This window comes from Dryas octopetala, chromosome 6 (assembly GCF_963921425.1).
Source record: "Dryas octopetala chromosome 6, drDryOcto1.1, whole genome shotgun sequence".
Taxonomy (NCBI): domain Eukaryota; kingdom Viridiplantae; phylum Streptophyta; class Magnoliopsida; order Rosales; family Rosaceae; genus Dryas; species Dryas octopetala.
The window spans coordinates 14888953-14912140 of record NC_141371.1 but is presented as its reverse complement, the minus strand read 5'-3'; the positions used below and the strand labels follow the sequence as shown (position 1 = coordinate 14912140).

At 37.8% G+C, this 23188-nt stretch overlaps 1 protein-coding gene and 4 pseudogenes across 5 annotated transcripts; 2 read left to right on the top strand and 3 right to left on the bottom strand.

Moving 5' to 3' along the window:
• Window positions 1–256: 256 nt before the first annotated feature.
• Window positions 257–4141, top strand: LOC147282712 (cocaine synthase-like; annotated as a pseudogene).
• A 1784-nt stretch (window positions 4142–5925) lies between these two features.
• LOC147282711 (cocaine synthase pseudogene) lies at window positions 5926–7332 on the top strand (annotated as a pseudogene).
• Window positions 7333–9639: 2307 nt separating this feature from the next.
• LOC147282710 (uncharacterized) lies at window positions 9640–12567 on the bottom strand (annotated as a pseudogene).
• A 3426-nt stretch (window positions 12568–15993) lies between these two features.
• On the bottom strand, window positions 15994–17349 carry LOC147282709 (hevamine-A-like; annotated as a pseudogene).
• A 151-nt stretch (window positions 17350–17500) lies between these two features.
• Window positions 17501–22594, bottom strand: LOC147282708 (mitotic-spindle organizing protein 1A-like). 5 transcript variants are annotated; one of them, XM_086246040.1, is made up of 7 exons: window positions 22384–22594; window positions 21680–21748; window positions 20150–20184; window positions 18827–18942; window positions 18171–18396; window positions 18028–18087; window positions 17501–17623 (listed from the first exon to the last, which is right to left on the bottom strand). In XM_086246040.1, the coding sequence occupies exon 5, from the start codon at window positions 18388–18390 to the stop codon at window positions 18175–18177; it is 216 nt and encodes a 71-aa protein (XP_086102166.1). In that variant the 5' UTR covers window positions 18391–18396; window positions 18827–18942; window positions 20150–20184; window positions 21680–21748; window positions 22384–22594; the 3' UTR covers window positions 17501–17623; window positions 18028–18087; window positions 18171–18174. The 5 variants fall into 5 exon arrangements, with proteins under 5 accessions (XP_086102166.1, XP_086102163.1, XP_086102164.1 ...); XM_086246037.1 differs by lacking the exon at window positions 18827–18942; XM_086246038.1 differs by lacking the exon at window positions 18827–18942 and having other exon boundaries at window positions 18028–18083.
• Window positions 22595–23188: the final 594 nt, after the last annotated feature.

Here is a 23188-nt window from a genome sequence, read left to right as displayed (position 1 = left end):
TTCTGCTTCCTCTTGGTATGGTGAGATACCATCTTGGTTGCTTTCCCATCTCCAAGAGGACAGAACTTTGTAATTTTTTTCCCTTTCTAGTATCTATATATAAAATCTGCTTCGGTTCTCAAGAACAAAAGAAAAACTATAAATTTCAGATGTGCAAGACTGCTGAAAATGCAACAACATATTTTTTTTCCTTGATGAGGCCTAGATGCAATGACATTCTTTCTTGGATGTAAAGAGAGCTAGATTTTCATTATAAATGATTAGGTGTTTAGCCCTAGATGAGGGTAATCGAATACGGATATAGGTACATAACCACATTCTTTATAATGTTATTACACATATCCAATTGTTGGGTTAGGGATCAATATATTAATGGTTCCTAAATTTTGTAGGATATGTAGTTTTTTTAAACAATGAGAAATTAGTGTTACTTTCAAGTATATGTATTTAACTTATGTGTTTATGAAATCTTGAAAATTTATGGTAGTAATAATACTTCTATATAATTGCATTTAGAAAAAAATATGTTAAACAATAAACACGTACCGACGCCTAAGATAACTATAAACAACACAATTTATAAAGAAAATTGATGTTTAAAAGAGAATATAAGATGAAATGGTATGAGATATCGAAAATAGTAGCAAACTGATGTGTTTGAGAACTTTGATATTAGTATTTTGTAATTTTTGATGTTGATATATCTGATAGACATTGCTTTTATTCGATGTCTATACTAATGCCTATAAGTATTTAATTTTCAACACATCAATATATATGACATCAAACAAGTGGATTGAGTTTAGTAACTAAAATGAGATAAAATTTAAAAATTCAATGACCTATATGAGACAAGAAAATCGACATATATTAATCATTATGTAATATTAAAATGTTTTATTTATTTAAATGTAATTAGCTATAAAAAGGAGACTTCCATTTAGGTCATTTAATTTTACAATTTACTGACTAAAGTCTTATAACTTTTAAAATTCTAATTAATTAAAGACGAATAATATTGTAACTATTTCATGTTTTATAATATTGGTTAATTAGTTTTTATTTTTTTTACATATACCAGGCGCCAAATGTTCGGAGGTTATTTTTCGAATATTTGGCAGTGCATTTTTATTTCTTCATGTTTGTCGATTTAATATTAAATTTTAACTCTGACATTTTGAGAGGCCTCCACAAATCTCATTATATGCCCTAAAAAGGTATGATATGAACTCATACCTTATACCTTTAAAAAGTTAAAAATAATAACATATTTATTTGACAAAACAATGGTTAAAGGACTTTATTTAAAAAAAAAAATTCATAACATTTTTTTCTAAATAAGAAATGTTAGAAAACTCTAATTTTTCATAATTTAAATATTTATATGTATTTATTATACAAAATAAATATTTAAGAAGTAAGCAAATATGTTATCTATCATTTCTAACCCAAAAAAGTCATTCAATTATCATGAGCAGTTGAGAGAGAAACATCACGTCCAACTGTTTATTTTGACAAATTTTGATCATTGTTGAGTGCATCTCGAAATCATTTAAGTTGGGTCAAATATGTTTCGTGCAAGATTAGTCTAATTATATAAGAAATTAAGAATGAGAGAAAAACGCCGGATTTCAGTTCTAGTAATTAATTAAGAACATTTGTCAGTACTACATCCGATATTCCGAATTGAAATCCTCCTCCAAATTCTCCGATATCATTTTATTAAAAAAAAAAAAAAAAAAAAGGAAGGCAAATGCAACTTGGCTTTCCCTAGTTAAACAATTAAAAAAAAAAAAGAAGACAAAATCAAACAAGAACGAAAGACCATTATTAATTAAACCATCGTCCCCATCTCGATCTGCTTTTCTATGAAATCTCCAATTAAGCTCTCTCTTTCTCAGACCTACTACTTCCTTAAATGGTGATGATGATTTTTGCTTCCTCCTAAACCCTAAAACCTACAGAAGTTTAAGTTTTAAGCTTCCTCAAAATTTCATAGAGTTGTAAGCACCTACGTACAGAAGTCTAGTATATATCCAATTAGACAATATGGGTTCAGTAGCTGTACCCCATTCACTAGTAGAAATCACTTCAAGAAAGGTCATTAAACCAGCATCTCCAACTCCCCATCAGCACAAAATTCTCACCCTCTCTTTTTTGGACCAACTGCTTCCTCCTACCTTATACCCAACTATCATATTTTTCTACACCCCAAGCACCAACCACCATGCTACTACTACTGATTTTGCTTCCAAAGCTTCAGAGAGTTGCAAGCGCTTACAAGCCTCTCTGTCCAAAGCTTTGGTCCACTTCTATCCATTGGCTGGCCGACTCAAAGCCCCTACCTCCATTGACTGCAATGATGAAGGGGCTTGTTTTGTCGAAGCCCGAGTTAACTGCCAGCTCTCGGACTTTCTCAAACAACCTGAACTCAACTTACTCAACAAATTTATCCCACAAAATGATCCGAAAACGGCCCAGTCAACCTTGGGTTCTGTAGTTTTGCTTGTTCAAATCAGTGTTTTTAACTGTGGAGGAATCGCTATTGCGGTGTCCCCTATACACAAGATTGCAGATGCAACGTCACTCTACACCTTTGTACGAACATGGGCAGCCATAAATCGTGATCACTATGATGGTCTCGTGCTACCGGAGTTTAATGGAGCATCTCTGTTGCCCCCTAGAGAGTTGTCCATCCCCACCACCATTACCTCGGACATCATGTGTCAAAGTTTATCGACGAGGAGGTTCGTGTTTGACGTGTCAAAGATCGAGAGTCTCAAGGCCAAAATTCGGGGTATGGTCAAAGAGTTCAGCCCGACAAACGTACAACTGGTTTTGGCAATCTTCTTGAGATGTGCTATTGCTGCTTCAGATCATGATCATCAATCAAGGCCAACGGTACTATACCAAATGGTGAACCTGCGCCGGAGAATGGTCCCGGAGATACCCGAAAATGCCGTGGGGAATTGGTTTTGGTCAGTTCCGGTGGTAGTCAAAGAAAATGAGACACAATTACAGGAGTTGGTGAGTCCTATGAGGAAAGGATTAACAAGCTTCTACACTAACAAGGCAAACAGATTTAAAGGTGAGGATGCATTCTTGGTAGTCTCTGAGTCTATAAGAGAGAGGGGCGATCTCTTAAAGGCCTCTAAGGGCGCCAACATTTATAGGAGCACAAGTTTGTGCAAGCTTCCTATATATGAAATGGATTTTGGATGGGGGAAACCTATATGGGTCACTAGCCCCCAAAACTATATGGGGAACCTAATTGTGTTGATGGATACAAATAGGGGTGATGGTATCGAAGCCTGGGTGACCCTCGATGAAAAAGAAATGGCCAAATTTGAGTGTGATCAGGAGCTCCTTGCATTTTGTTCCCTCAATCCCAGCACAATTGGTAATCACTCGTACTTGGCTTCCCATTCAAGGATGTAGATTCTTTAATTGCTTTGCATCTGTTTAATTGTTTTGGTTTTAAGTGTAATATAGTACAAAGGTACGTTTATATTGTTGGGTATTTAGGATTATTTGTATGAATTGGTTTGTAATCTTATGAATACCTCATAAGTAAAAAAAATAAAGCATTGTTGAATTATTTTACTTAAAACCTATTTTTCTCTGCAAATGCATCTCTTCTAATGTCACCGTGTTTTTTAAAGTAGTGATTAATTTAAAACCCCCTAACCACCTAAAAACTTTGTCTAAAACCACTACCTATTTATAAACTCTCCTAATTAAAACCCCCTCTAACTTATATTCCTAAATTAGCCTTCAGCCAAATGATGAGAGAAAAGCTACGTTCACAAATTTGTAATTTCCTGAAGCACATGTTTCTGTTAATGTGCCTTCATTTCCATTCTGACCCCAATAGATAGCAATTCCACCTGCATTAGATTCCACAGCCAGAAGTAGTACTATCACTAAAGATAGCAATGCTACTGAAATTGTGGACTTGGAAGCCATCAAAAGCAGTGGTTTGAGATGTTTTTGTGGAGCTTTGGTGAGAAATGTTGTCTGTGCCAATGATATGAAAGAGCTGGGATCCTTTTATAGAAGAAGAGGTCTTATCTCCACAAATCTGGATATTTTTTACGTTGATCTTGTGCTTATATCTAAATCTACGTCATTCTCGTTTTAGACACAAGTACAAGGTTAGCATAAAAAAATTCAGTAGCGAATCCTATTCATATTGCCACAGCGTATTGTGCTTATGTTCATTGATCCATGGCATAACAGTTATGTTTGTAGTGTAGCTATTTTCTGTTTGTAAGTTTAAGGCACGCTTGAACTTATATGGAGAACACTGTCTACATGCAGTTGTCCATTTGCACTGCAAAATTTTGCAATCAAAAGGAAACTGATTGCGTATGTGCATATATGGTCTAATGGCTAAAATTCCAAATAATTTTGGAATAATTTGAATCTGGTTTCTTTATGAAGGGATAGGAATAATATTATATATTTAAATTCCCAATCTAGGAAGGGATTGCTATGAGCTTACAAGCATATACCTCCAAGAAAAGAAAATGAGAGAAAAAAAATAGGCTGAATTCGGATTAGGAAGACAAATGCTCTAAATTTGTGTTCTATATATATTAGGGATGAAGATGCGCTATTACACTGAATTCAAGTTGATTAATTTCTTAGAAGAAAAACAAGTCTTAAAAAGACAAATAAATAATATAAGCATCTAAGAATTTCACGTCTTCATATGTTGCTTTTCCATTTACCTTCTCCTTCTACCTTCTCTCTTCTCTTTGTGCTCTTTGCGCCAAGTGTCACTTAATAGCAATTATATTTCTCCATATCTACCCCTAATTGAAGAGTCCATTTTCTTGGTGAGGACACCAGCATTGGTGCATCCATGGCAGGCTTGGCAGCAGTGAAAAAAGGAAGGGGATGGACGAATTATTTCAGGTGGGTGATTTGTAAAAAAAGCCAAATTATTTGTCTTTCTTAATAATGAGATTATGGCATGGGCATTTGATTTTCAGAATTGGATCAGGATTGCAATTGTTTTCCGTTTTATGTTTATAGGAGTTTTCGGGAACAAGCAAGATTCAATTAGAACAACCAACTTAATAAAGCTTCATTTTACTGTTATTGTTTAAAATATATTATTAATTTTTCACAGAGTAGATGCCAACTGGTGGTATATGCCCCACAAGAAGAGCTGATAGTGTGAAGAAATTAGCTGGCGAGCGGCATGTCTAGGCTAGAATTTTGTCTTTTAGTGTTTTCCAATGCATAACTTGATGCAATCTTTCAAGAAACCTTCTTGGCAATGTGAAACCTTATTTGAAACAAATTAATATTATCGAGTGTACTGAACGGTCACCCTTTTTGAGGGTACATTAATTTGGTAAACCCGAGTATGCACGCAGACAAAATTCTGAAACATTGCCAATAACTCATAAGTTACAATAGCTAGGATCATGAGTTGCCTACCCAACAGAATAACAGATTACTGTTGAAGAACAGTTTCAATCCAGATTAATCTGAAAATCTTGTCCTTTCGTACATTGAGTTCCCTACTAACTAACAAGCATGTGGTCACTGTCTCTTAATTGGTAATTACTTTTTTTGTTCGATTAAATTTTATTTATCAAATATATAAGGTAGAAGGTAACAGAATGCTACTCTTTGGGCAAAAATATTTCTTTTTATTGTTTTAATTGGGTGGATATATATCCATGTTGAAGCAAGCTGTGGTGATCGACTGCATTTTCAGACAAATGGCATCCATGCATATGCATTCTCAAAGTGGACCTACAACATTGTGAGATGATGCTACATAGGGAGGATCGAAGACTAAATCACGTGAATCGATCCCACTGTATGTATTTCCAAGCAGAAGTCACTATATATATAAGCATATGGAGGAAGGTGCAAACCCAGAAAGAAAAGGAGACAGTGCTAGAAATGGAGGTAGAGATCATTTCAAAAAGAACTATCAGGCCATCCACTCCAACTCCTCATCACCAGAAAAACTTCAAACTCTCTCTTTTAGACCAAACCATTCCTCCTTACATATATGGAAATATCATTTACTTCTACTCCTCCACAAGCAACCCTAACCATACTGGTACTGATTTAGCTTCTCAGTTCTCCGAAATATCAAACCACCTACAGCAGTCACTATCCAAAACATTGGTTCATTTCTATCCACTCGCCGGACGGCTCAAAGATGCTGTCACCATTGACTGCAACGACGAAGGAGCTCATTTCCTAGAAGCTCAAATTAATTGCAGCCTCTTTGATTTTCTCTCCCAAGTACCTGAAACCAACTTTCTTCATCACTTTATTCCCACCCCCATGGATCCGAAAACCGCACATTTACCCTCATCAGGTGTTGTTCTGGCTGTTCAACTCACACACTTCAACTGTGGAAGTATTGCCATTGGAGTCTCTGGTTCACACAAGATCTTAGATGCACCATCAGCTTGCACTTTTCACCAAAGCTGGACGACCATTGCTCGCGATGATCAAATAGGAGTGCTTCCGGAGTTCATGGGATCATCTTTGGTGCCGCCTTCTCAGTCAGATATGCCGGTTTCACGCTCCGTGGAAGTCCCATTGCCAGGTGAAAATTTCACCACAAGGAGGTTTGTGTTCAGCATCTCAAAGATGGAAAGTCTCAAGGCCAAAACTAGAATACTTCTTCAACAGCTTGGAATATCCAAGGGCCCCACAAACGTGGAACTACTAACTGCAGTTGTGTTGAAATGTACTTTTTGTGCTTCTCATTCTATATCATCATCTGCAGGGAGATCATTTAGGCCTTTAGTGTTAACGCAAGCCGTGAACTTGCGCAACAGAATGGTCCCTCCGGTGCCAGAAAATGCCATAGGGAATCTCATTTGGGGATTCAGAGTGTTAATTGAAACAAATGATATCGAAATGCATGAATTGGTGGCCAATATGAGGAAAGGGTTAACAGACTTGTGCAACGAGGCGAATAGATTTAAAGGTGAAGAGGGTTTATCTGTGGTTTCTGAATTTCATGAAAAGGAGATTGAACTCAGTAAAATGGGAGCGAATGACATTGTGTGTTCAAGTTTATTCAGATTTCCATTTTATGATATGGATTTTGGGTGGGGGAAACCCATTTGGGTCACTGTTTGTCCAATGTACCTCACCAGGGTTATACAGTTTGTTGGTACCAAATGGGGTGCAGATCATATTGAAGCTTTGGTGACCCTGGAAAAACAAGAGATGGCCATATTTGAACGCGATGAGGTGCTTCTTTCATTTGCGTCCTTGAACCCTAGTCCATTAATTGTACCAGCAGTCCCTGCAGCAATTACGAAGCTGTATATTTGTCATTAATTATAATTATGCATGCTCTTTGTTTTATTAGTGACAAGCATATTGTTGTCAAATTTAAGACCCTTAAAATAAAATATATATGCTTGTTAATTAATTAGCTAGTCATTTAGGGCCAGTTTGATATTGATGTGCTGTGATTATAATCAATTGTGAAATAAAACAGTTAAGTGTTTGGTAAATTATATTATGAAAGTGTTGTGGATACATAAAACAATTCTTATGTGTTTGGTAAATATTAATGTTAAAAATGTTTTGACTGTATATAATGACTAAAATTGACGCAGCGTAACACACAATTAAGAAATATTAGGGAAAACCAGCGTTAATCCCTAAGAAAGAATCTGGAATCCACCAGAGAAATGAGAGAAATCTCAAGGTTTTTCTGATTGAAAATAATAAAACTGCCTCTTAAAAACAGTCAAAAAGTTGTTTAAATACGTTCAGAACCCTAGACGTTCGAAATTCAAAACGGAAATAAAAAAGGAAATAAAGTGCAATTTAGGAAATTTATTCTAAAACACTAAATTGCTTATTTGAAGCCCTAAACGAAGGAATTTGGCCAAAATAGGCCCTCGGTCATCGCCTGTGGCGATGGATTGAATTTGTCTCGTCGTTCCCTTCGAATCGGTATATCATGGGCCCATTTCTGACACCGGGCCGGGCTGAAGCTTGTTTCTTTTCTTGGGCTTCTAGCGGTCAAGTTGTTGCATGAACCGTTCTGCCATTTGTTCTACATCAGTCTCCTCCACTTCAGAAGAACTCGACCCCGAGTTATCTTCAGGATACAAAGGCTCTGTGTCGGCATGGAAAGCATGCAAGTCCGCCACATTAAAAGTGCTAGAAATTCCCATTGACTCCGGCAAGTCCACCACATAAGCATTGTCATTAATCCGATGGAGAATTTTGTAAGGACCATACTTGCGTGGTTTCAGTTTGTTGTAGGTACCCACTGGGAATCTATCTTTCCTCAAGAAAATCATCACTGAATCACCTTCTTTGAACACCTTCACTCGCCTATATTTGTCTGCAGCAGCCTTGTACTTGGCATTTGTGGCCTCTAACTTTTTCCGGACCTCAGCCTGCATAGTTTGAACCTCTTCCGCCATATTTTCAGCTGCCACACTTACCCCATGACCCTTGGGAAGTTTCACTAGATCAACCACATGCTTAGGAGTCGCAGTGTAAACCAGAGAGAACGGCGACTGTCCAGTTGCACTATAGGCAGCACTGTTGTATGCAAATTCTGCCTGGGGCAAAGCGAAGTCCCACTGTTTTGGTTTGTCTCCACAAATGCTGCGAATCATATTGCCCAAGGATCTGTTCGTCACCTCTGTTTGTCCATCAGTTTGGGGATGGGCTGTGCTACTACGATTCAAGGTTGTCCCAAACATCCTCCACAAAGTGATCCAAAAATGGCTGAGGAACTTGGTGTCACGATCAGAGGTAATAGACTGGGGCACTCCATGCAATCTGACAACCTCCCGAAAGAACAATTTGGCTATGTTGGATGCATCAGATGTCTTCCGGCATGGAATAAAGTGCGCCATCTTTGAGAACCTGTCAACAACAACAAAAACAGAATCCACTCCCCTTTGGGTTCGTGGAAGACCTAGCACAAAATCCATAGAGAGGTCCTGCCAAATATCGTTAGGAACAGGCAAAGGCATATAAAGTCCAGTGTTTTGAGACTGACCCTTGGCCACCTGGCAGGTGTAACATTTTCTCACAATATTTCCCACATCCCTCTTCAGTTGTGGCCAAAAGTAACGCTCCTCCAAGCTAGCAATAGTCTTGTCTCGGCCCAAATGCGCACTTAATCCTCCACCATGTAGGTCTCGGATCAATTTCTCCCTTAAAGAAGAGATGGGGATGCACAACCTGTTGCCCTTAAACAAATACCCATCACTAACATGGAAATCCATGACGGGTTGGTTTTGGACACACTTGGCCCACAGGTCTTTGAAATCATCGTCTGCAACATACAAGTCTCTCAGAAACTGGAACCCAACTATTTCTTGAGAAAGAGTGATAAGCAAAGTGGCTCGTCTACTCAATGCATCTGCCACTCGGTTCAAGGCTCCAGCCTTGTGTTTAATCACAAAAGGAAACTTCTGTAGAAAAGTGGCCCATCGGACATGCATTTTATTAACCTGCTTCTGACTATTAACAAATTTCAGGGCTTGGTGATCAGTATACAGCACAAACTCCCGTTGTATCAAGTAATGCTCCCACTGCTTCAACGCTCTCACAACGGCATAGAACTCCTGGTCATAAGTACTCCATTTCTGGCGAGCTTCACTCAGTTTCTCACTGAAAAATGCTACTGGGCCTCTTTTCTTGTGACAACACAGCACCGACTCCCACTCCGCTAGCATCACATTCGACCTCGAATATCTTCTCAAAATTGGGAAGTGCCAACACTGGGGTAGTACAAAGTTTCTCCTTGATTAAAGCAAAACTTCTCTCCTGTTCTTCTCCCCAATGAAATCGGCCTTGCTTCAAACACTCAGTAATAGGAGCAGTAATAACACTAAAATTTCGAACAAACCTCCGATAAAATGTAGCTAACCCATGGAAACTTCTTACCTCACCCACTGTTTTTGGAGTAGGCCACTCCCTGATAGCTCGAATCTTCTCCTCATCCACATGAATTCCTTCCGCACTAATTACAAAACCCAGAAACAAGAGCTTGCTGGTGAGGAAGGAGCACTTCTTCAAGTTAACAAAGAGCTGGTTGTCCTTTAGCACCATTAGAACCTGCCGCAAGTGAGCTAAGTGTTCCTCCTTGGTCTTGCTGTAGATAAGGATATCATCAAAATAAACTACAACAAATGAACCAATAAAAGGGCGTAGAACCTGGTTCATGAGGCGCATAAAAGTACTCGGAGCATTAGACAAGCCAAATGGCATCACCAGCCACTCGTACAATCCATCCTTGTTTTTGAAAGCTGTCTTCCACTCATCCCCTGGTTTGATCCGAATTTGGTGGTAGCCACTTCAGAGATCAATCTTAGAGAACAACTTTGATCCATCTAGCACATCCAACATGTCATCCAGGCGCGGTATAGGGAACCGATATTTGATAGTGATCTTGTTGATCGCCCTACTATCAACACACATGCGCCAGCTACCATCCTTCTTTGGTACTAACAAAACAGGCACTGCACACGGGCTCATACTCTCACGAATAAACCCTTTTTTCAACAGCTCTTCAATCTTCTCCTTCAATATCTCATTCTCTTTCGGGCTCATTCTGTAATGAGGAAGGTTGGGTAAACTAGCTCCTGGCACCAAGTCAATGTGGTGCTGTATATCTCTCATAGGAGGAAGTTGATCTGGCAGGTCATCAGAAACCAACTCTTGAAAATCACCCAAAATTTTGTGCACTTCTGTGGGAATCGTCGCCCCTTTTGTCTCGGCTGTCAGCAAACCTTTAACTACTAACGGATAAATTGCATGGGCCTCCTCTGCAGCTTTCACAAGTTCATGTTCACTGCTAGAAATAGCCAGAAAATTCGAACTCTCTATTCTTGGTCGTTCAGTCTTCCCTGTCTGACTTATTGGTGCCAGTGCAATCTTGTGAGAACCCCAAGCAAACAAGTAGACATTATCTCGACCTCTATGGGTGACATCAACGTCAAACTGCCATGGTCGACCCAAGAGAATATGACACGCATCCATATCAATGACATCACACATAATTTCTTCTTTATAGTGCTTACCGATGGAGAGAGGAACTCGACAAACTTCGGTTACTTGCACTGAAGGGCCTTTTTTGACCCACCCTAGGGAATATGGGGCTGCATGCTTCTCTGTTGGTAACTGCAAATAATCCACCAGTCTTTTAGCTACAAAGTTTTCACAGCTGCCGCCATCCACAATCAGGTTGCAAACTTTGTTTCTAACGGAACAAAGTGAGCGGAATATGTTATGACGTTGCCCCTCCTGTTTGGGTGAAAAGAGAATTCGCTGCAAGACAAAGTTAACATGTTCTCCGCCTTCCTCTTGAGCAAACTCAACCCCTTCATATTCATCTTCAAGTTGGGTTTCTTCAGTGTCTTCCTCAAACCCCTCAGCTTCCGCAAGGTTTGCAGTTCGTCTTTCTGGACACACATTTGATCGATGACCTGGTTTATTGCATCTATAACAGATGTCCGTTGTTGGCTTGGCATACGGATTCGACCTTTGGTTCTGAGCCCGAGTCTGGTTTCTATCTGGGAATCTGCTACCGCTCTCGGTGGGTTTGAAAGGTTGGCCCTGAACCTTTGGAGGGATCGCAGGGCTAGGTAGAATTCCCTTTCCTTTATCAGTAGTACTAGAGGTTGACACCTCTGGTGTGTTCCTTCGATAGGTGTTATTCCCAAATCCAGGTCGTCTCTCCCTTTCCATGAGTTCGGCTTTCAAGGCCATATTGTGAGCCTCGTGAACGCTCCAGAGAGTTTGCAATCCAATTTTTTCTTGGATCGATGGCTTCAGACCACTCATATATCTTGCCACAGTTTGATGTTCCGACTCCGCCAGATTGTTGCGTTCTGCTAGTCGCAAAAACTCATCCGTATAATCCGCAACAGATCTCACACCCTGGGTACAGTTCAGGTAGAGGCGGTAAAGATATTGCTCGTAGTCCTGGGGTAGGAATCTATCCATCATCAATTGTTTCATTCTCCGCCAAGTTCTGACAGGATTTTTCCCTTGTCTGTTTCGACTTTTCTGTAACTGATCCCACCAAACAGCCGCGCTGGCTTTCAGACGAAAAGCAGCCATCCTCACCATCTTTCCCTCGGGAACCTCCATGATATCAAAGAACCTTTCCACTTCTGTAAGCCAATCTAGGAAATCCTCGACCTGCATATGTCCATTGAAATAGGGAATATTAGCTTTTAACCTGTAGTCATCAAAGTTCTGGTTGTGGTTGTATCGCGGCCGTTCGTTATTGCGAATATTCGGGACTTCTTCTTCTTCATCGGATTCATCGTCACTCTCAGGTTGTTGTCGCCGGTTGTTACCACGGGCAAATCCCATGGGTAGTCTTCCGTCAACTGGTTGTTGTCTGAGATTACCCTGTCCGTTAGGATTAGGGTTAGGGTTAGGGTTACCCTGAAGATTCAAACCCACTAACAACTGTCGAATCTGTTCAAGTTGAGTCGATAGTTGAGTAGTCTCCGTGGTTTGTTTGTTCACAGCCTCCCATAGGGCATCAAGTCCGCGATCTCCTTCTTTGGGATGATCACCCATCGAGCCAGGTAACTCCTTGCTCTGATACCACTTGACGCAGCGTAACACACAATTAAGAAATATTAGGGAAAACCAGCGTTAATCCCTAAGAAAGAATCTGGAATCCACCAGAGAAATGAGAGAAATCTCAAGGTTTTTCTGATTGAAAATAATAAAACTGCCTCTTACAAACAGCCAAAAAGTTGTTTAAATACGTTCAGAACCCTAGACGTTCGAAATTCAAAACGGAAATAAAAAAGGAAATAAAGTGCAATTTAGGAAATTTATTCTAAAACACTAAATTGCTTATTTGAAGCCCTAAACGAAGGAATTTGGCCAAAATAGACCCTAGTCGTTCCCTTCGAATCGGTATATCATGGGCCCATTTCTGACACCGGGCCGGGCTGAAGCTTGTTTCTTTTCTTGGGCTTCTGGCGGTCAAGTTGTTGCATGAACCGTTCTGCCATTTGTTCTACATCAAAAATCAACATGATGCTGAAAGTGTTTTACACTTACTTGTTTTTGTTAAAAAAACCACTTCCACTTGCGTTTATACATATTTTTTTCATAACTTTCACTGTTCATGGATTTTGTCTGAGATAGATTCTGAAAAAAAAAAAAAAAAAAAGCAAAAGAAGGAAAAAGAATATAAAACATATGTAAGCATGCACTTGAATATCTAATCAATGTTACTTAATTAGCATGCAGCTGCCAACTGGGACACATACAGGTGGAAATTAATACTATCTTCACACAATCTAACATACCATGTTAATTACTATATTGTGAATCTTAATATCTTAATCAGATTATTAGTTCAAAACACTTATATATATAAAGGAATATTCCATCTCATGTTTACATGTACATCATGTAGAGTTTTGTTTAAATTAATGAAAACACTAAATAAAGCAGAAATAGGGAAATTTGGAGATCTCTTCCGGCATTATGGGTTATGCAATTGTTCTTAATTCACCACCTGACTTTCACAAGTCTCTTGCTCTTTGTTTATGGTTTGTATGTAGCTCACAGACACACGTACACATGTTCTTTTTTTTTTTTTTTTGAAATGTCACAAAGATCGTTCCTTAATTAGCAATAAAATTACACATTAAGAAACTTGAATTTATGACCCTCTAATCACTTATCATCACTTGTAATTAATGTAGTGACCAGGTTATCAAACAATTGATCAATACAACAACAATTTCATTAATTTTCTATGATCTTCTTGCTAGCCTATATATACATTAACAAAATGGTTCTCTCTGTTTGCAGCTGAAAGTTGGGAGATAATTATTAGGACTGCTGCCCAGCAGGACAAAAACAAGGAAGCCGAAAAGTTGCAGAAAAGCAACTTTGATATGTTGGGCTTGTGCTGCTCGATCTTCAGAAGGTCCTCTGATTGAGAATATCCTAAAGCATATGTGGTGTATGTGAAAAAAAAAAACAAAATGCCAGGATTTTCAAACATAAGGAAAGCTTCCTATCAAAATAGATAAGGAAAGCTCAGGTGGGCATCTGAACTACCGATTTTCAGCTTGCGAACCAAACAAAGGACTGAATAAAAAAAACCCACTCAAGAACGCAAAAATTTAATCCAAAAAAAAAAAAATTGTTAATAGGATTTTCAAATTCAGAATTTAAGAAACAATTAGTGCAGTGGATTTGTGAGAGAAAATAAGAACGAAACAAGTAATTTTGAAGAGAACATAAGATAAAATATAAAACCCTAAAATTAAATAGCAAGAAAGATTAATGAAAAAAATATAAGACATACCTGGGTTCTTCTGCTTCAAGAGTGTAGAACCCCACCAAAAATAAATAAGAAGAGAAGAAGAGCTAAAGGGAGAAGAACTGCGCTCCTTTGGTTGAAGAGATTGAGCGTACATCATACAAGATATATAAATTAAATACAATTAATTTAGGCTATGTTTTGAAGAAACTGATGAACAAAATTAATTGATAGATGAAGAAAATAATGTAACATTTACTAGTCCAAGAAGATCGATATGCATGTATGTATGGATATAGCGTTATCATGAGAAATGTATAACATACAATAAAGGCAATGTTTTGAAGAAACTGATGCACAAAAATTGCTGAAGGAATGCATTGCATGTGTTGAGAGTAAACAGACACTACAAGAAATGTGAGCAAAGCCCATTCTTATCGGTTGCACAGAAAGGAGTGGCAATTGGAAACTTTAGTCCCTATTGCCCAATTGCTACCTATTTTTGTTAAAATAGAGGCACTTTAGTCCTTATTATCCAATTGTCACTCATTTCTGTGCAACTAATGAGAGTGGGCTTTGTTCACATTTCTTACAGTGAGACAAGTAAAACAAAGTGGCCGTAGACATTTTATGCAAATGAAACTGAGGGAGGGGCACATTATCGTGTTGATGTGGATAGACCAACGACTCATGAAAAGCCATATTAAAAGTTTGCAATTTCCAATTTATAATATGTTTTAGGAATATACACACCATGCATTGAGACTATAAAATAAAGGGCTAATTACAAAGTACCTCACCCAAGTTTGCCTCATTTTCAATTTTCCCCATAAGGTTTTAATTTTTTTAATGTACTACATCATGTAATTTTCAATTTAAGTCAATGTAACCCTTCGTTGGACTTTGGTGCGGCAGTTGTGGCGGTGTCAGTGGAGGTTTCAAAGTGAGTGGTGGTGGTTGAGTTCAAGAGCCTTGATGGAGCCGTTCTCGGTGGGTTGACTTAAATTGAAAACTATATGTACATTGAAAAAATTAAATCTTATGAGAGAATTGAAAATGACAGCAAACCTAGGAGGGATATTTTGTAATTAGCCCTAAAATAAAATTATATCATGTATTGAGAATATAAATTGTTAACACGTGACTTCTTATAAGTAGTTGGTCCCACTATATCAGTTTAATGACGTGGTATGACCGTCTCACCCAAGTTTTTCTCGGCATTAAAACATGAAAAGACATGCAGCGCCCTCCATCTTTTGAAGTCAAACCCATAAAAAAGGGGAAGAATACTCATCCCATCAGCAGATGGCCCGCACTTTGGTTGCAGTGAAGAAGCTAGCTAATTGAGGAAGGCCTAGATCGTGTATACACAAGGCCATGAAGAGAGAGTTCACACACTTCAGCTCCTTCACCATCAATACCCATCCTTCATCTCAATGTACATGCAGTTATTCCACAATGTCCACTAGATAGTCAAAACAGATGTAGATAGAAATCGGCCGGGTTATAACTGATCGAGACATAGAAAATCCAAGAGCTAATTGGTAAATCTTGTATGATGCACAAGCTGCAGAATTCATCAAAGTTGACATCCAATTATTGCATTCTCTTAAACTAGATAGATTATATCATTTATAAACTCGAAATAAGATATATATTTATATAGTCAAGGCACAACGATACATAAGAATCCTTAATTTTACATTAAAAAACTAGACATCATTCTTGATGGAGGAGCTGTATCCAGTGAGATCATCATAATACTTGGACCAAAGCATGACACCTCCATACTTAACCGAATTTTTGATAGCTGGAAGGACTTGTGAGTTGAGATCGGCTGCAGGAATGAACCCACTACCGGCAGCTTGAGGTGCAGCAGGCAATCCTAAGAAAATCTTAGCTGCAGGAATGGCTGAAGTCCATTGCTTCCAAGCATCTTCAAGATTGGCCACGTCACCGGAAGTGTACTGACATGGAGGGTTGTTGTAGAGTTGAACCCAAACATAGTCAAAGAGCCCTGGTCTTAAGGGCATTTCCAACCCAAGCATCAGGAAAGGGACATTGTGGGGCAGCAGTTAAGTAAACTTTCTTGCCTTTCTTGCTATACTCTGAAAGGTACCTTGCAAGGTCATCCCAGTGTTGGTCAGTCCCTCCTTCAATGTCAAAGTCAATTCCATCCAAAACAGCATCTCCCAATGGCCTTGAATACGACTGTCCTCCCAAGAAGTTGTTCCCCAGATAAGTGGCAACTTGCCTGGCATCATCAGATGAAGTTAGAGAGTAGCCCCCAGCACCTCCTCCTATGGAGAGTATGACCTTGATGCCTTTGGCTTGACATGACTTGATTTGTGGGCTCAACTTGGTGCATTCGTCAGTCGATGGGTCACAGTGACCCGCGAGGTTGAGGGTCGGGGTTTGGCCATTGCCAAATGATGAGAGAAAAGCTACGTTTACAAATTTGTAATTCCCGAAGCACATATTTCTGTTTATGTGCCTTCATTTCCATTCTGACCCCAATAGATAGCAATTCCACCTGCATTAGAACCCACAGCCAGAAGTAGTACTATCACAAAAGATAGCAATGCTACTGAAATTGTGGACTTGGAAGCCATCAAAAGTAGTGGCTTGAGATGTTTTTGTGGAGCTTTTGGTGAGAAATGTTGTCTGTGCCAATGATATGAAAGAGCTGGGATCCTTTTATAGAAGAAGAGGTCTTATCTCCACAAATCTGGATGTTTTTTATGTTGATCTTGTGCTTATATCTAAATCTATGTCGTTCTCATTTTAGACACAAGTATAAGGTTAGCATAAAAAAAAAATTGAACAGCGAATCCTATTTATATTGCCACAGCGTATTGTGCTTATGTTCATTGATCCATGGCATAACAGTTATGTTTGTAGTGTAGCTATTTTCTGTTTGTAAGGTTAAGGCACCCTTGAACTTATATGGAGAACACTGTCTATATGCAGTTGCCCATTTGCACTGCAAAATTTTGCAATCAAAAGGAAACTGATTGCGTATGTGCATATATGGTCTAATGGCTAAAATTCCAAATAATTTTGGAATTATTTGAATGTGGCTTCTTTATGAGGAGATAGGAATAATATTATGTATTTAAATTCCCAATCTAGAAAGGGATTGCTATAAGCTTACAAGCATATACCTCCAATAAAAGAAAATGAGAGGAAAAAAAATAGGCTTCGTATTAGGAAGACAAATGCTCCAAATTTGTGTTCTATATATATTAGGGAATAGGGATGAAGATGCACTATCACACTGAATTCAAGTTTATTAATTTCTTATAGAAGAAAAACAAGTTTTAAAAAGACAAATAAATAATAGGGATTAATACCATTTTGCTCCCCCGACTATTACACTTGTATCAGTTTGCTCCCCAGACTTCTAATTTGGAAAATTAAGGACTCTGACTTTTTCAATTTTGCCAATTGAGGTTCTTTTGTCAATTTACACATTTTTTATCCAAATCTTTGAGGGCAAAATGGTTCCTTCCAATTAGATCTTATCATTTTTTCCTCATGCATCATTTTTTCTCTTTTATTTCTTGCTAAATTTTACTTGATCATCTCGACATTTTAGATGAAAAATGTATAAATTGACGGAATAACCTTAATTGGCAAAATTGAAAAAGTCAGGGTCCTTAATTTTCCAAATTAGAAGTCTGGGGAGCAAACTGATACATGTGTAATAGTCTGGGGAGCAAAATGACATTAATCCCTAAATAATATAAGCATCTAAGAACGTCACATCTTCATATGTGGCTTCTCCATTTGCCTTCTCCTTCTACCTTCATTAAGAATCAGATCAATGAGGAAATTAACATAAATAATCATACCGACAAGGCCAGAATTGAGATCCAAATACAAAAACCTGTTCACGGCACAGGAGTAGCATCTGGTGGCGTAAGTGGCACCAGTTCTCTTCGGAGTTCCTTGACAACGGCAGCCAACGCCTCAGGGTTGAGACCCAGATCACAGAGTGCAATGAGAATGGACAAGGTGTGACGATCAAGCCCCGTGTCAAGAATGTTGGACATCTGAAATGCTAGGTCAAGAGATTCTCGGGCAGTTTTTGCAGCATCCGCATCCATATTAAGCTGAGAAAACAAAAACAGCCAAATTGAACACTTAATGACAAGAACAAGAACATAATTTATACCTGGTCTGAATTGATGAATGGGTTTTCACCATTAAAACTGAACATACTAATAATTGAACGTAGATAAAGATTCGGAAATATCCATACTAAGACCTTTCTCTAACTTCTTTCATAGTATAGAAAAATAAATCTACCTCATATGTATAGTGTAAATACTTTTCTATTTAGGTTCTCAAAGTTCTTGTTGAATCTGCTTCCCTTGGTGCTTAATTTGAGGGAGAACAGACGGACTCACAAAATGTTGCAGACACAGAGAGAGAGAGAGAGAGAGAGAGAGAGAGAGAGAGAGAGAGAGAGGAATGCAAGTAGACGATAACAAAATGGTATACAAGAATCCTAATCAATACTAAAACAACACAAAGAAATACCTTGATGTAGATTTACATAACGAGCATACAAAGGTGGATGGAATCGAGCAAAGGGAGAAAGGAAAGTTTTCTTTGCCATTGCAGATGGGGATTCATATAGACGCCAAAAGCTATTGCTTCAAAGATCAAAGGCCTCAATTAGAGATAGAGAAATGAAGCAAAATTTACCATCCAATTTCAAAACCGTTTTGGCTTTGTAGGCTCCCGAGGCAGAGAGAGAAGGTGGAGCTCCACGTAATGGTGAAAATGGCATTTGAAATGACAGGGAAAAAAAAAAGAAAAAGTTTCAGATGACCAGAATAATTGTCAAGAATAGGTGTAAATTTCCATTTTTGGAATGCGAAAATAGGACTGTATCGGCTGGTCAAATTAGGTTTGTTAAGAATTGGCCACTGACAGTGGCCTAGCCAGATATTAATCATAATGGGGACATGATAACAAAAGAAAATTTTCTCCTTCCCACTATAATCCAATAGAAAATTTTCTAGCTGTTGTATCTACTTATCTTAGCTTCTTGATAACTGTTGTGAGAGCCAACAAACTACGTTTAACAAATGATATTTGCAATTTTGTGCCATCTTCATATATTTAGAAGACATAAAATAAGTATTCATGAAATCACCAGAGAAAACCAAAACCAATTAAACTAATCAAAAGAAACAAACACAACACGCCAATAGCCAAAAGCACACAGAAACAAAAGTAACACACCATTCATATTCAAATAAGAAAACCATGTTTTAGTGTTCATAAAAAATAGAGTCTAATTTTTTTTTTTGTCTAAAAGGGTAATGGGGTCAGACGCAAAATTGTAGGAGTGAAACAACCTGACAATTGGGGTCGCATGAGACCCCAATGCCCCCAATGTGGCTCTGGCACTGGCCACTGATTACCACAATCCAATTTATTTAATTAATCATGAAACATTGAATGAGAGAACACACAAATACTCTCATTTGATTGGAAAACCACTTTGTTTTTGTGGTGGTGTGGAGAAGGTAACATTAGAAAGGAAAGGAATTCAATGAATCTAATATGCAAATATCAAACCCATACTGCATTGTAGACATTTGCAATAAAAGTACTGAGTCATATATCAAGCAAAACCATTAGAACATTTTACCTCCACTTGCACATAAACTGAAGGCTGATTTTTTTTCCACCAGTTATGCGAAAGAGAATTTATTGTCTATTAAGTCCAACTATTCTAATTGATACAGTCAGAAGAACACAAACAAAAAAGAAAAGAAACAAGGAAAGCAACCATCTAAATTAAAAAAAAACAAAAACATCGAACATTGCTTCAGTTTGGAGATGTCTAACCTTAAACTTTGATCACCCTAAGCAAGGTAAAGCAACTGCAATCACAAATCAATAACAATCTAAAATTAGTGTTGCATCACCTATAACCATCAGTCAATAAAATTAGTAAAGCATAATAATATGAAAAAAGTCAACCTTGATTTAGCAAAAAAATTATCCTATAGCCATCATTCTTATATTTCACTTGCATTTATGCATCCTTTTACACAAAAATCAGCCTTGATTTGACCAAAAAAAAAAAAGAAAAAAGAATAAAAATTAACAACCAAACAAATGAGTTTTACGTAGCAGAGTATCAATGAATATTTTAACAGCATAACGCCAAAACAGTATAATTTCATTGGTACAAATAATAATTATGTACATAAGTGATGCAAAAGAATTATTCAAATAAATAAAGATCACATATTGGATGTTGCTACCAACCTTGCACATTGAATCCTACATACTGCATTAATTTTGGCTTAAATACACTAATGCCCCCTGGTGCTCAACTTCTAAATTCCTAGTTCCTAGAGATATGTATGTTTGGCAGATTATCTATATCATAAGCAACATGCTTCACTTGACTCTTGGATATTGGCAGAAGGAAAGATGAGAGTGGGAAGGAAGAAGAAACAACGGTGGGAAACTATAGAATTTAGGAGTAGGAAGATATATGAGGACTAGGTAGTACCTAAAATTAACGAAGTTGCCCTTTTTCCATCAAGTCTTTAAACAGATGCTTTATTTTGTCCTTAATAAAAACACAAACCAAAACTTAAGGACTCAATTGGGAATTTTTAGTGTGCAAAGACCAAAATGGAAAACCAGTCAGAGTTTAGGGAGCATGTCTTTCATCCTAAATATTTTGTGAAGAAATCTATTGTCAGGAATGATCTTACCAAAACCTAAAGGTCCTAAACTAGTCGTTGAGAAATAATTTATCACATCTTAAATCCATTATTTACAGAAAATCAACTCAACCTGCAAGGAACTACTACAGTCATCTAATGTGTCAGACCAATAAGTCAGCAAGAGCAAAAATAACGATTCCAGAAAGCACCAAGGAATATGAAGGAGACCATGAAAAAATTAACAAAGAAGAAAAAACCTAAAAGCATTTCTTTTGGTTCAAGACCCTGAAGGCTTTGATGGACAAGAATGGTAACCATATTGCCAATTTCAATTCTATCAAAGAAAATTTCAGTTACCAAATACAGTTTATACTGCAGCCTCCTAATCCTTTATTTTCTCCCTCTATTTGAGAGACAATAAAACAATCAAAACTACGTTCTCATTGCCTAGTCTTTAATAAGAAAAAGTAATACGATTTTAACTTCCAACCATCAAAATTCACCACTCAGCAAGAAAACAGATGTTCAAGTCTAAGTAGCAGCAACAATAAAAAATTAAAAGCCACATAGTAGATAAAAACCCAATAAAAGATTCCAGGGTTCTCAAATACAAGATGAAATCTCACGCAGTCAATTCTGTGAGCATGAGCATGTGTGTGTTTTTTTTTAAGTTGGAGTCAAAATTTAAACTCACAGTAATGTCCTCAGTGATGCTAGATAATTATTCCTTGACTTCTTGAGAGAAAAATTGAGAGATTTGAAACTGCAAAGCAAAAAATGTGATGATTGATGAGATGGGGGAGGACAGGTGAGGAAAATGAGATGGTGAGAATCTGAGAGTGCAAGGAGCTCTATAACTACTGACATGGGTATTATTAAAAATCCATTAAATAAAACTGGTTGCTTCTCAATGCAAGCTTCTGTATATACTGCAGACAAACAACACAAGGAAATTTCCAAAACCAAAAATAAATTAAATAAAAATTAAACTATAACCCATGATGGAGAGAAAGAAGCACAAATTCATTTTTTTCTCCGTATTTTTCCTATTTTCTCTCATTTTCGTCTGTCAAATCTGGTCCAAAATTTCTTCCTACTTCAAATTTCAATAAGGGACTGCAGCTCCTTCACTTTGTCATGAATCCATTTCAAGCACATAACTAATGATTACTTAAATGATCCCATATTAACTCAGTAATCAACTACTAACCACTGCTTAAAACATGTAAAACACATAGCTGGATGAGAAGGATGAGCCAAATAAGATAATAAAATTCTAGCAAATTATATATTGAGTTAAGAAAAATGCAAATGAGCATATTCATACAGAAAACCCTAAATAAGTTTACAAAACTTAGAAATTAAACAAGCAAGAAAATATGGGAAATTAATAAACACCTTTTGGCTCTTTGCGTGCTTTGCTCAAGCCTCCAAGATTGGGTGGGAACTACCGAATAAGAAGAATTGAAGAAGAAGTAGAAAATTTGAAGGGCCGAAGAATCTGATTCAAGAAGATGAAGTGAAGAAACTGAACACCCACGCAGACTGAAGAGTGAAGTCCCGACGAAGAACAAGGCAACGGAGCCAGGTATATTATTTTGGGGTGAGCGTTAACTCCAAAGTCCAAACTAACCTTTTTTGTTTTTTCTTTATTTTATAGTTTTATTTAGGGGTTTGTATTTTTTACATATTTCAGAAAATATGGTTCGACCCAAAAAAAAAAATGTAGAGAATAAATTTAAAGGTACATTGACTTTAAATACCAAACTTTAATAATTTTTTAGTTTAGGTACTAAAATTTAATAACATTTTAATTTAGATACTAGTTGAAAAGTCAAACAAACTAATAAATTGAAGGGTACTAGAATTCATAAAAATTACATCATATGCCACTACAATAAAAAAAATTTAAAATATTCCCAACTAACCACCGGCCACCGCCGTCCGGCCGCCCACCGGCCACCGCCGTCCGGCCGCCCACCGACCACCGCCGTCCGACCGACCACCAGCCACCTCCGTCCGACCGGCCACCGGCCACCTCCGTCTGGCCGACCACCGGCCACCTCCGTCCGGCCGACCATCAGCCACCGCCGTCCGGCCGGCCAACCACCAACCACCGGCCAACGCCGTTCAACAACACAAAAATAACTTGGCATAGAAGGGATTCGAACCCCTCTCATGCAAGAGAAAGAGGCACCTCTTA

What these genes read in the sequence shown, in the direction of transcription:
- LOC147282708 (XM_086246040.1), bottom strand. Translation starts at nt 18,390, where the DNA reads ATGGATGCGGATGCTGCAAAAACTGCCCGAGAATCTCTTGACCTAGCA.